Below are 12174 nucleotides of genomic sequence, written 5' to 3' on the forward strand. Positions count from 1 at the left end.
GGCCCACTAGTCATGACGTAACGGTCAATGGCGTTGACTGGACGACAGTGCTCCACTGCTCCGTTTGGCCTTTTGTGAGCAGGTGATGAAGTGAGGAGTGGAAAAGTGAGCAAAAATAGTTGGCTTGGACAAAACTGAGCACATCTAAGGAACCAGGGGCATAGAAATAGAAAACCCTATTTAAATCCGCCCTCACTCTGCTTCAGGTCTACAATTATCCTCAGGCACAAAGTTACGTAATTCTCTACAAAAGGGCAAATGTTTTGATTCATATACTTCGTGTAGGATCGGTCCTCTTATTTCAAAAAGGCTACAACTAAACCTTGTGTACTTGTAGGCTATCACCTAGTTACCGATGGAATGCACAAGGGACGACCGGATCAGCGATCCGACTGTCAAAAAGGCATATGATGTAAGCGGGCTGGACTAGTGCTCGATTCTATACTGTCTTAAAAATGTGGTGGAATAAAAATAGTTGTCGAATAAAAATAAAAATGAAGAATTAAAAAAAGGAAGGTCTCATTGGATATCACGGTAAAATTGTCCATCTTATTTGTCCGAACATTGCTAATGGACAAACGAGGAAGGACCCTTGGAGGTGCCCTAACTTTTACCAGGGTACCATCGAAACCGTGGTAAAACTTTAATGATTTTTTAATAATGATAAAAAAACCATAGAATGTATTACTCCGTATCTGATTATCTGAAGCATGGAACGCCAACCCCTATGAGTTCTCCACTTCTCCTAAGAACAGAGGTACGATAGATAACCCCCGTCCCAATTCAAATCCGCCAAATCTGGTAAGACGACCGCCACGCCGCTTTCCCTCCCCCGCCTCCCTCCCAAACCCAATTCACCTCCTCGTCCGCCTTCTTCGAAATACCGCCAAATCAAACCGAGAGCAATCGAAATCCCAAATCCCACCTCTCGAATTTAGCCCAGGCATTCCCAAATCGCGCGGTTCTGATGCCGAAGGTAGCCCTTTCCGATCACTAAACCCCTGAACCCCGGGATCCGCCGAGGAATTCCTCTATTGGTTCCTTTGTTTAGAATTGTTCCGGTTCGCGTCGGTATTGGCGTTGATACATATGGTGGGTTGGTGCAGGCGCACGAGGAGGAGGTGCCGGCGGCGGGGGCGGACAGCGAGGAGCTCGAGCCGCTCTTCGACTACTCCCGCGTGCAGCCCACCATCGACTTCTGCTTCGACGGTAAGGTCCCGCGACCCCATGCCCTAGGGTTTCCGTGGAAGTTGCTTAGGACCGACCTTTCTCCGTTTGGATGCGCAGATTCCGACCTCGAGAAGTCGGACATCTTCGTCCACTGCAACAAGCGCCCCAAGGTGCCCGCCGCCGCCGACGACGACGCGAACGCTGTCGTGAGTATGACAGAGTTCAATTCGTTTTGATGGGTGAGGTTTTTGGTTTTTGGCTGTGAAAGGTAACGTGTTCATTCCGATCTGCGTGTCTTGCAGGAGGGGGGTAAGGCTAACGAGAAGGGCGACGCCGGCATAAAGAAGGCCACGGTGGTGAATTTGGATGATGAGGATTGGCTGGCTCCGCCGCCGCTGAAGCCTGTGCTTAGCACTGAAGTATGCAAGGATAAAACGATGCACGAGCTGAGGTATCACAATGTTTTATCTCTACTTTGTGCCATCTTGCGAGGCTAGCTGTTTTTGACCATGATGATGAGTTGATGACCGATACTAGTGAGATATTGGCGTGGTGAGACTGGTTGCTATGATTAGATGACGCGATGATCATTTTGGAGATTTGTCTACTTTAGTTGAATTCAGTTGGCTCATTAATATGCTGATCAGACGATACCATCATGTGCCAAGCAATCAGTGGCACCCAGATTCTTACTGCGTGGCTCATTGCAGCTGGAATTTGTCAGGTTAGGTCTGTAGGTGTTGTAGTGATCATGACAAGTAAGTGCTGCCAAGGTGCTATGTTTTTGCTTTATAGCTGCTTATTCCAGGTATCCTGGTTATTCATTTTCTCAAACACAATCATGCCCTTTCATTATAAAATACTCCTCCAATGCCAGGAATAAAGTCATAACAGTATCTTCACAGTTCAGATGTCAATACTGTTTAGACATATAATAGCGCCTTATGGGATCCTAGGCCAATTTTTTTTCTCGAATACGCACAAGCATGCGTATCATATATTATAGAAAGAAAGGGGGTGAAGAGCCCCTCTACATGGGTTTGTTACAAAACACACCCAAGTCCACCCTTACACGACGAAGTGGGTTAACTACTCCCGACCAACCCACTGTGTCAACGCTTGAAAGAAACTCTCGAGGTCACCCTCAGTGGCGGAGACGGGGGGGGGGGGGGGGGGGGGGCGAGCAGGGGCCTGGCCCCCCCCTAACCATCGAGCGATGCTGTGGTGATTAGCTATACAAAGGCACGTATTTCCCACGTATATACATACTTGGCCCCCCCTATCTCAACGTTGATTCTGGAAAAAGGAAAAAGGCCCATGTGAAGCCCACTAGCGGCCAGGTAGTAGGGCGCTGCGTTCTCCTCTGATGATTAGCCTGTACGTGGATTTCGCTCCAAAAAAAAGCCTCTACGTGTATTAGTACCCAGAAATTAGTCGCCGCCGTTACGTGCCCTCGCCCGCCCTGCCTCTGCTCTCCTCTCCCTGCCCTGCTGTGATCTCGATCCTATTCGTTCGTACGGCGACGGCGCGACACTGCCTTCTTCACTTGTCAAATCTTCCGGCTGCAACCAACGGGACTAGCCGAGGACCCAAGGGTTAACACACATCAGTACATCACACAATTAACTAATCTCAATTCTCATCTTATATCATCAGATTTTTGTTGTCTACTTGTTTTGGTTGTGTGATTAGTGATGCTATGATTCTATGAACAGTTCCTATGTTATATGTGTACTAGAAATTATCGTGGTCGATGCAAATTACCTTGTATGAGTTATTATTTGGGATGCAATTTTTTCCTATGTCAAACTACAATATAGCTAATTGTGAAATTGCAATTCAGCAGATATGAAGAGAAAAGCGCCGCCATACACCGTTAAGATTAATTCATTCTTTAGGCTGGTTGCTTCAAGTTCTCAACCTAGTGAAATTTTTAATGACGTATGTTGGACATAGTAAATGTTGTAGACCAAGAACAAAATTGGCTTATCAGTGAGACCTTGGTAAACATTGTCAAATTTGAGAGCTGCCACTGGACAAGCAAGATGAAGGTCGACATTTTTATATATCCGAGGGACCATATCTGCCGAAAAGTGCCCCAAAAAACTCTAAACAGTAATTTACCATTTAAGCGCCGCCAAATGGGATATGACTTACTTCGGTGTTACATGGTCAGATACATTGAAAAAATTAGTAGGTAATTTCTCTTCCAATGAAATTATTAAATTTTCTCATCTTATTGGCAATTGTAGAGGAAAATTTAAACTTGTACAATATTTTATAGGTGTGGCGCATTATTATAGTATGATGATAGTTTTTTTTTCAGTCGAGACAAAAAAATATGAACTTGACTTGGCCCCCCCTATACCAAAATCCTGGCTCCGCCCCTGGTCACCCTTGAGCAGGCCTGATTGCCTCCAAGCCCTCCCTTCCTCCAAGATCCTCATTCCTACTCCACGGAGTGACGGTGAAGCTCCATCAAACACAATCCCGTTCCTGTGCTTCCATAACTCCCCGAAGACAAGGACTAAGATGGCCCTATAGTCCTTGCCCGATCTTATTCCAAATTAAACCCAGTTTGAATATGGTATGCTGTTGCTTTATGAAATGCTGCACGGACTTCGCCTAGCTCTTCCCCTGCCTTTTTGATATTCCCATTCTAGTTCAGTTTCACCAGACTGTTATGATTTTAGCACTAGTGCACGTAACAACAGGCTAGGTTTTTGCATACGCGTGCACACACAAAATGGAGATTACTATGGCTTAGTAAGTTAGTTACTGGGCAGAATGTCTTTGGTCTTTCAGTATAGAATAGTAGGCATAACAAATATTTATCATTCCCGCATCTGTAAGAACACAACCTACGAGTGGTTCAGGTCAAGTCTTACTTGAAATTCTACATGTATTTTTTGGTTCAACCTATTGTTTATGGTGTTAATCAGCCCTATGGACGTCCTGAGACATCTGGAAATGGAAATCAAACTCATGTATTTTACTGTATTTGTTGCTATTGCTGTTATGTTGCCAGGCAAGTATAAAGTTAGCATCGGTCCTTTGCTTTTAATTGTTTTTTACTACCAGCTGGTAGTTTATAAAGATGTTACTGACTTGTACTTTTCCAATTTTTGCGCATGGCATTCTCAGATTAAAGAAACAAGAGGTAGAAAAACTGTCTGATGATGCATTTGAAAAGGTTGTTGAAACTGTTAAGAAAGACATGGCAGCCAAGAAGCCGCCTGAACCTATAGTTCTTGATGATCCAACTGAATCAGAGACTAAGAAATCCAAAGAAAAGATCTGCATAATGGTTCAGGAAAAGGATGGAAGGCAGCAGTTCCGTGTATGCAAGGTATGAACTTCTCATGGTGATGTTACCCTGCTGTTAAATAATTCAAATTCTCTGACTGACAGTTGCAATAATTTGACGTGTTCAAGTTTAGATTAAGTTAGACATAATAAAAATCCAATATACTTTCTCCTTTTCATTTTATTGTTGAACTTTACCTTCTGAAATGGTATCTACGTTAGTACAATGTGCATAAGCTAGGATTTTGACATTTTGCCATCCATTAAACATTACCACATGTAAATTAAAACCAACTCTGTATTCTTAAAGGGGCAGCCCCAGTGCATGTAGCTCCCGCTTGCGCAGGGTCTGGGGAAGGGTCCGACCACTTTGGGTCTATTGTACGCAGCCTTTCCCTACAGTAACTCTGTATTCTTAATCTTGATTTATAATTGCTAAAGGATGAGAAGTTCGACAAGCTTTTCAAAGCGTATGCTAAGAAGGTCCAGGTCAGCCCATCCGATCTGACTTTCGTATTTGATGGCGACAAAATAAACCCAGCAAGTACACCCCAGGACCTTGACCTGGAGGATGAAGACATGATTGAGGTGCACCATAAGCCAACTCTAGGCAAGCCAGCTGAAGCATACGTGAAGAAATCGCGAGAAAAGATACTTATAATGATTCAGGACAAAGATGTGAAGCTGCAGTTTCGTGTATACAAGGTATAGCATTTTCATGAGACTGTTACTAGTATCAGTGTGCAATAACAGTATATAATCTTTCTGTTAGATAGTTCGAATTCGCTAACAGGTACTTGCAATTATTTCATGCATTCACGTTTTATGGCCTAACTGGATTCATTTTGACATAATAAATGTCCAACATACTTTCAAATTTTCATTTCATCGTTGGCTGAAGTTTAATGTACATTAGATTTAGTTCAAATGTGTACAAGCTGGGATTTCAACATTTCGCTCCATTCAACTTGCAAAATGATAATTTAGAGTATCTCTGTATGCTTATATCTTGATTTCTGATCGCTACAGGATGAGAAATTTGACAAGCTTTTCAAGGTGTATGCTAAGAAGGTTCAACTCAAGCCATCTGATCTGATTTTCATATTCGATGGTGACAAAATAAACTCGGCTAGTACACCCCAGGACCTTGACTTGGAGAATGATGACATGATTGAGGTGCGCCACAAATCCCACTGATGGCTAGGAGCTTGGCCCGGAGTTATCTCAATCTGTAGTTTTGGGCGTCCCTGAGTGGGATGTTGTTTGGAGGTTGACCTGTTTTCCTTTGTGGTCAGCTGCTCATAAGGTCAGCTCAACTTTTGCTAGTGTTAGCTTCTTTTACATGTTCATGTCTATGCCCGCAATAGACATATCAAACATGCAATTGTATGTAGAGCATGCTTCTTTCCAGCCTGTCTGATAGATGCCCCCCCACACACACACGCCTTTTGCTCTGTATTTCACAACGTGAGATGGTTAGAATTTTACTATGAAGTATTTGAGCGGTGTATCTTAGTGTACAGACAGGATTTGCTTGTATCAATTTCACGTTAAGTGGACGACTGCGCAAATCCAAAGTTCCTAATCACACGGCTCTACCTGTATGGATAATTTCGTTTCTGGATTCTATAGGATAGTTGTCCAGCGGATGTAACATAGTGCATGTGGCTACATTTGTGTTTATAAATTTGGTTTTAGGCAAGCTAGAACAGTTGACGGATGAGCATGAGGTAAAGAACCAGTATGAACTTAGGTGATTTCTGATACCATGAACACTGTTGCTACTTGTATTTCTCTCCATAGATTGCAGCCCTTCTTTGCATTGATGTGGCTCATTTTAATGAAAAACAGCAGGAAAAAAAAATGTGCCACAGCCTTTAAATGTATAATATAAAAGTTATGTACGGATTTAAGTATTTAAAGATGAAAGGAAAAGTCCTAACTAACATCTGTAATTCTGCTGCTGTTTATCAACTGCGGTCTGCGGGGCTTTATTTCAAAGGACCTTAGATTCATGATATAAAATGGCAGTTGTGGTTTATTTTGATATTCTCAAAAGCCTCACGAACTGAAAACCCTGGAGTTCTGTTTGGGCAGATATGTTCCCAGCATGAGTGAGAATGAACATTTCAGAAAAGATGTCGAATTGTTTCTTTCATTTGATAAGTCATGACAACAAAATTATGGTCTTGACAAGTACACCCTCCGTAAAGTGATCTAAACGCTCTTATATTTCTTTATGGAGGGAGTATTTCCCCTCGTTTTTAATAAATCCTTGTGTTCAGTCTATCATGGAGGTGGAGCCAGAAAAAGAACTTTTGTTTTCTTTTCGACAAGAAATATTCCAGATCCATTTCAAATGAGGAATCACAACGCGCTGACCGACCATGGCATGGTAAAGCTTTAGTTGAGGAATATTCTGGAGGATTCCAGAGATAGGTTCATTAATCTATTTGAAATGAGGGATCACAACATGCTGTTAGTCAGTCTATATAACTAAAGGGAAGTCCCATTAAGCTTTATATTTTCGGCATTCTGGTAATTTTCTGAAAGCCTTTTTTCACTTCTGACCGGCTTGCATGCTCAGCTGTTGCTGGGGTTCACCCCGCACCTCACCGCACCCTTGGCTGTACCACAGAACCTAGTCGAGTAGTCATCCTTTTAGGGGTAATCATGAGCTTTTTGCACAAAGTTGTGGGCTAAATCGCCAATTTCAACATCATCGATTTCTGCTGGAAGTCTGGAACCCAAAGACATATAAACATTCAGGTTGCATTTCGGTCCCAGTTTAGCAAGGCCATGCCCAGCTTGGTTCTAGAATTACATGTGCATAGCTCAAGCGTCACTCCAGGAGGACATGTGCTGATCAGGAGCTTGATGTCTTCAATGACCTGCGTCGTCGCTGGCTAGTCCGGTCTGCGGCGATCGCCTACTCAACCGGCCTGTCCTCGGTAGAGAAGGCATCCCTCATGGGAAGAGATACTCCGAGTTGGCGATTTCTATGTCCGAGGGATGGCCGCCGCTCAGCACCGTCCATGCAACATCTGACGCAAGGACCCCATCACCTCAGGGGAAACATAACACATCGAATTACTGCATGCTAGTTAGTGCACAAAACAACGATGATCTTTGCATGTAGGTGCTGACAAAAAACTCATGGAAAATTTATTAATTGCTTTGTAAAGTACTCCCTCTGTAAACTAATATAAGAGCATTTGGATCACTAAAATAGTGATCTAAACGCTCTTATATTAGTTTACGGGGGGAGTATATACTTGCATGATTGAGCTCCTATCCTTCAATAAGAATCCAAATATAAGGCGTCCAAACCATGAAAACAAGCAAACAATAATTCTGTCTTAACAGTAGAACTAGCAAAGAATAATTTTGAATAGTCACTTATACTACTCCAAATTTATTGAACAATTTACCACTGACATATAACTTATTTTAAAATACTGTGTAAAATTTTCATCAAATTATGAGCTTCTAGTAAAAATCTAAAATACCAGAACTAACAACATAGCTGCTGAAAGCAGCAACTAACAATCAACAAACAACCTTCTTGTTCTTGATGTAATTCTTGGCTCTTTATTTTTATAATACAGTGGTTATACAAAGGGATAATTAATTTAATTGAGAAGCTTACATGACAAAAGTTTCACATTGTTTCCATGGGCATGAACAAAAGTTGAAGGTCCACCCCCACTTCTTCAATGCTCACATTTTCTCAATCACTTCTCTTTTGATTATTTTATTTTATTTTTACCTATTAGTTTCTTGGATAAAACTGGAGTTTACAAAGTATCATGGAGGATATTACATCAAATTCTAACCCTCTTCCTATTCGTTGACATTGCATACGAAAACAAGTTAATAACAAAGAGTAAATGCCAATGCATATTAAAAGTAGTTTCTTGCAATTTTAGCATCTTGGAGACATTGAGAGGGCACTCATATCTTCATCTATCATAATTATTGCAAGAAGTAGCATCAAACTTAATATTATAAGTTTAATTAACATCATCATGAGGACAAGCAAATTTTAGGCCACGAACATAGTATTCAATACACTCAAATTTCTCCTCTAAAGTGTAGTTAGGAGAGTCCAAAACCATCATAGGACTTCCATAAGTGAGAGTAAAATAATTATTCATAGTTTCATCATCCATAATAGTATCATAATCATCTTCAAGTAATCCGTTCATAGGTGCATTGTGATATTCATTCCAATTTTGAACACAGTCTTCACAAAAACAAATTTCATGTAATGAGCTTTGTGTGTCATCCATTAGTAGCAGCAACACGAACATCACAACTATCATCCATAAACCTAGAGAGCAAATCATCACAAAAATACATAATTTTGGTATTTTTAAATATAAAATCAGAGCCTTAATATTACTTAGTATAAAAAAACAAGTGCAAATGAGAATATTCGACTTAGCGTTATGCTCCCGAAAACGGCGCCAAAAAAGGTCTTGATAATCCCCAAGTGCAGGGAGTTACTATAGCTCTCTCCAATGAGGATGTGGAGGTATATGAGTGTTATAGCCCCTAGGAGCTAAATGTAGGTTTCCTACTCTCTAGTAGGATAGGATTCAACGAGGCGACTAAAGTACTTATAAAAGATAAAAGTAAAATGTCAGGGGTTGTAACCAAAAGATCTACGAGAAAAACGAGAGAGCTTGAGTATGTGGTGGTTGTGATGAATGTAGCAGGATCCAATGTGAGCAGGTTTCTGGGCAATTGGCTAGTTTATATATTCATGGTTGATTTTCTTATCTTGGGAACAAGTCTAATAATGACACGAAGATGTGTCGCGGTGTCTACCTAGGCAATTACCCTTCATACAACTTTAAAAGTTATCTAGGCCTGAGCGACTACCCTTCATAATTGAAAGTTATCTCAAGCTTAAGCGATGACTGTAGGATCGAAAGTATGTCTGGAGGGAGGGGTGATTGGACTACTTGACCAAATGAAAACTTGTCCTTTTCCCAATTTAGTTGTAGGCAAGTTTTAGCAATTCTACCAAGTCAAGAACACCCTACACATGCAAGTCTAGGAGTTGAGCAGCGGAAAGTAAAGAATTTGCATATGAACGTAAAGGAGGGATATGAGAAATCAAACGCAATGAAGACATGATGATTTTTGGCGTGGTTCCGATAGATGGTGCTATTGTACGTCCACATTGATGGAGATTTCAACCCACGAAGGGTCCACGAAGAAGCAACCTTGTCTATTCTATCATGGCTTATGTCCACGAAGGACTAGCCTCACTCGGGTAGATCTTCACGAAGTAGGCGATCTCCTGACCCTTACAAACTCCTTGGTTCAACTCCACAAGATCTTGGAGGCTCCCAAGTGACATCTAACCAATCTAGGAGACACCATTCTCCAAAAGGTAATAGATGTGCAGTTGATGATGAAATCCTTGCTCTTGTGCTTCAAAAGATAGTCTCGCCAACACTCAATCACTCTCTCACGGATTTGGCCATGGTAGGAGAAGGATTTGAGTGGAAAGCAACTTGGGGAAGGCTAGAAATCAAGGTTCAAATGGTAGGAATGGAATCTCTTGATCTCAACACATGAGTAGGTGGTTCTCTCTCAGAAAATGAATGGTGGAAGTTGTGTTTCATTCTGATGGCTCTCTTTGAGAGTAAGTGAGGGTGGAGGGGTATATATAGGCTTCACCCAAAAATCCAACCGTTACAACCTTTTGACCCAAATCGGTGATACCGGATCAAAATCCCGGTGAGACCGACTAGTGTAAAATATTCAAACATTGGAGGTCTCGGTGAGACCGAAGTGGAACATCTCGAAGCGACCGAAGTGCAATGACTAGGGCAAGACCTCGTTTCGGTAGTTCCGATCGTTTCATCTTGGTAATTTTGAAATGAAGCAACTTCACCACAGAAACTTGGTCATGCCATCTCGGTGTGACCGAGATCCATACTGGTAGAACAGAAATGTTAGGGTTTGGCTCAGGCAATGTATGTGATCAACTCGGTGAGTCCGGAATAGAGAATTTCGGTGGGACTGAGATGACACTTTAGGGTTTGGACAGATGTGATGTGGAGAAAGTGCTTGAGGGTTTTGGAGCAATATCTCTAAGCACTTGAGCAACAAACTCATCATCGGTACCTCATCCACTTTTAATAGTATTGGCTTTCCTATAGGACTCAATGTGATCTTGGATCACTTAACCAAAAATGAAGAATCTTGTAGCTTTGCCAATTTCATGTCCTTAGTATTTTGAGGGGTCCACAATCACTAGTCTTTGCCATGCCAGTCATTGATCTTTTCTGAAATCTATTATCAATGAGCATTAGATCAATGAATTATATGTTGTTATTAGTTGCCAAAACCACCCGGGGATTAGTTGTAGTTTCAATTACCCTTCATGTCCCTTGAAGGTTATTTCATCACCTGCCACTACTGGGAGATAAGGCACTACATTGTAAGATGGACTTTGTACTCCCCTCAAAAGTGTGGTTTTCTTGGGATGAACCTAATTTAGTATGCTACTACGTCGAGCCTACATGCAGTTAAAATTGTTCTCTTAGTAAGGAACAAAAGCACTAAGATCCATTAAGGTAAAAAGTCAACTATAATATTCCTCTAGGGTCACCTTAATTCCCCTAAGTTATAACTCCTCTATGCTTGGATCGATAATATCTGTCACTCTAGGATCTGCACGCAAATTTAGCATAACGCATTGCAGGACCTAAAGTGTTCCCCCTATGTACTCTAGGGTCCACTCGTACACATGACACAAAGATTGCATATAAACTAACATTCAACCCATCATTGTATTATTTCACCAATGCCATGGAGCAATTTACTACCCAAACATAGACATAAAGATGCGATAATTCATGGAAAATAATTTATAGAACAAGACATCAATATTTTTGAATGTATTACAGTGGTTTATGGATGGAGAACCCTCTGATCAAAGGATGAAGATGGTGGTGGAAACATTGGTGCAGTCATTGGAGACGACGACGATATGATGGTTCCTCCGACAGTGTTTCGGCACCGTCGGAAGGGAGGGGTAGAGAATCCCCCTCCTTATTCCTTGGACTCCCCCCTAGGTGGGAGAAGAGCTCTCTGATTTTTAGTATCTATGGTCGTGGAGCACGAGAGTTACCCCTCAGACAGGATCTGACTTTTAAGGGGAGCCATTTCTAGACGCTAAAGTCCAAGTCCCATCACGGTTTTGTAATTGTCCGAAGATCTGTAACTCCAAAAGATCTAAAATTTTGGATGTTCATGTGAATGAAAGGGGGTGCCAAAAAGGAGATTGTTTGGCACCCCCAATTTTACCCTCTTGTGATTCTCCAGCAGTGTTGTCATAGCCTATCCTCCGTTCCAAGTGATTTTGTCCATGACAATGGTGGGTTTGAGCCTGCTACAAAACCAGTGTCAAGGATTGAATTGCAATCTAGTTTTGTAGTTGGGGTCATGTTTGAATAATGCTTGGACTGGATAGTAATTTTACTTTTTTGATAGGTCCTTTTGTATGAAATGTCCCAATGCTCGAAAGTATTCTTCTGCTCGTGAGCTCATATGCACCCGCGATGAACAGTAAAATCAAAAAATAATATAAAAACTGATTATTTTGGAAAAAAATTATTGATGGTATTTTTTTGAAGAAAAACATTCCTAAAAAACAATGCTCCAAAATGTTTTTTT

At 41.4% G+C, this 12174-nt stretch overlaps 1 protein-coding gene across 2 annotated transcripts; it reads left to right on the top strand.

The window, feature by feature from the left end:
- Positions 1-714: 714 nt before the first annotated feature.
- LOC125544115 (Ubiquitin-like superfamily protein) lies at positions 715-6087 on the top strand. 2 transcript variants are annotated; one of them, XM_048707690.2, is made up of 7 exons: positions 715-976; positions 1107-1209; positions 1288-1376; positions 1473-1621; positions 4315-4519; positions 4918-5181; positions 5506-6087. In XM_048707690.2, exons 1-7 carry the CDS (start codon positions 968-970, stop codon positions 5671-5673), a joined length of 987 nt encoding a protein of 328 aa, XP_048563647.2. In that variant the 5' UTR covers positions 715-967; the 3' UTR covers positions 5674-6087. The 2 variants fall into 2 exon arrangements, with proteins under 2 accessions (XP_048563647.2, XP_048563648.1); XM_048707691.2 differs by lacking the exons at positions 715-976; positions 1107-1209; positions 1288-1376; positions 1473-1621 and adding an exon at positions 3059-3367.
- The last annotated feature ends 6087 nt before the right edge of the window (positions 6088-12174 follow it).

Source organism: Triticum urartu, chromosome 3A (assembly GCF_056163025.1).
Source record: "Triticum urartu cultivar PI428250 chromosome 3A, HENAU_Tu73, whole genome shotgun sequence".
NCBI lineage: Eukaryota > Viridiplantae > Streptophyta > Magnoliopsida > Poales > Poaceae > Triticum > Triticum urartu.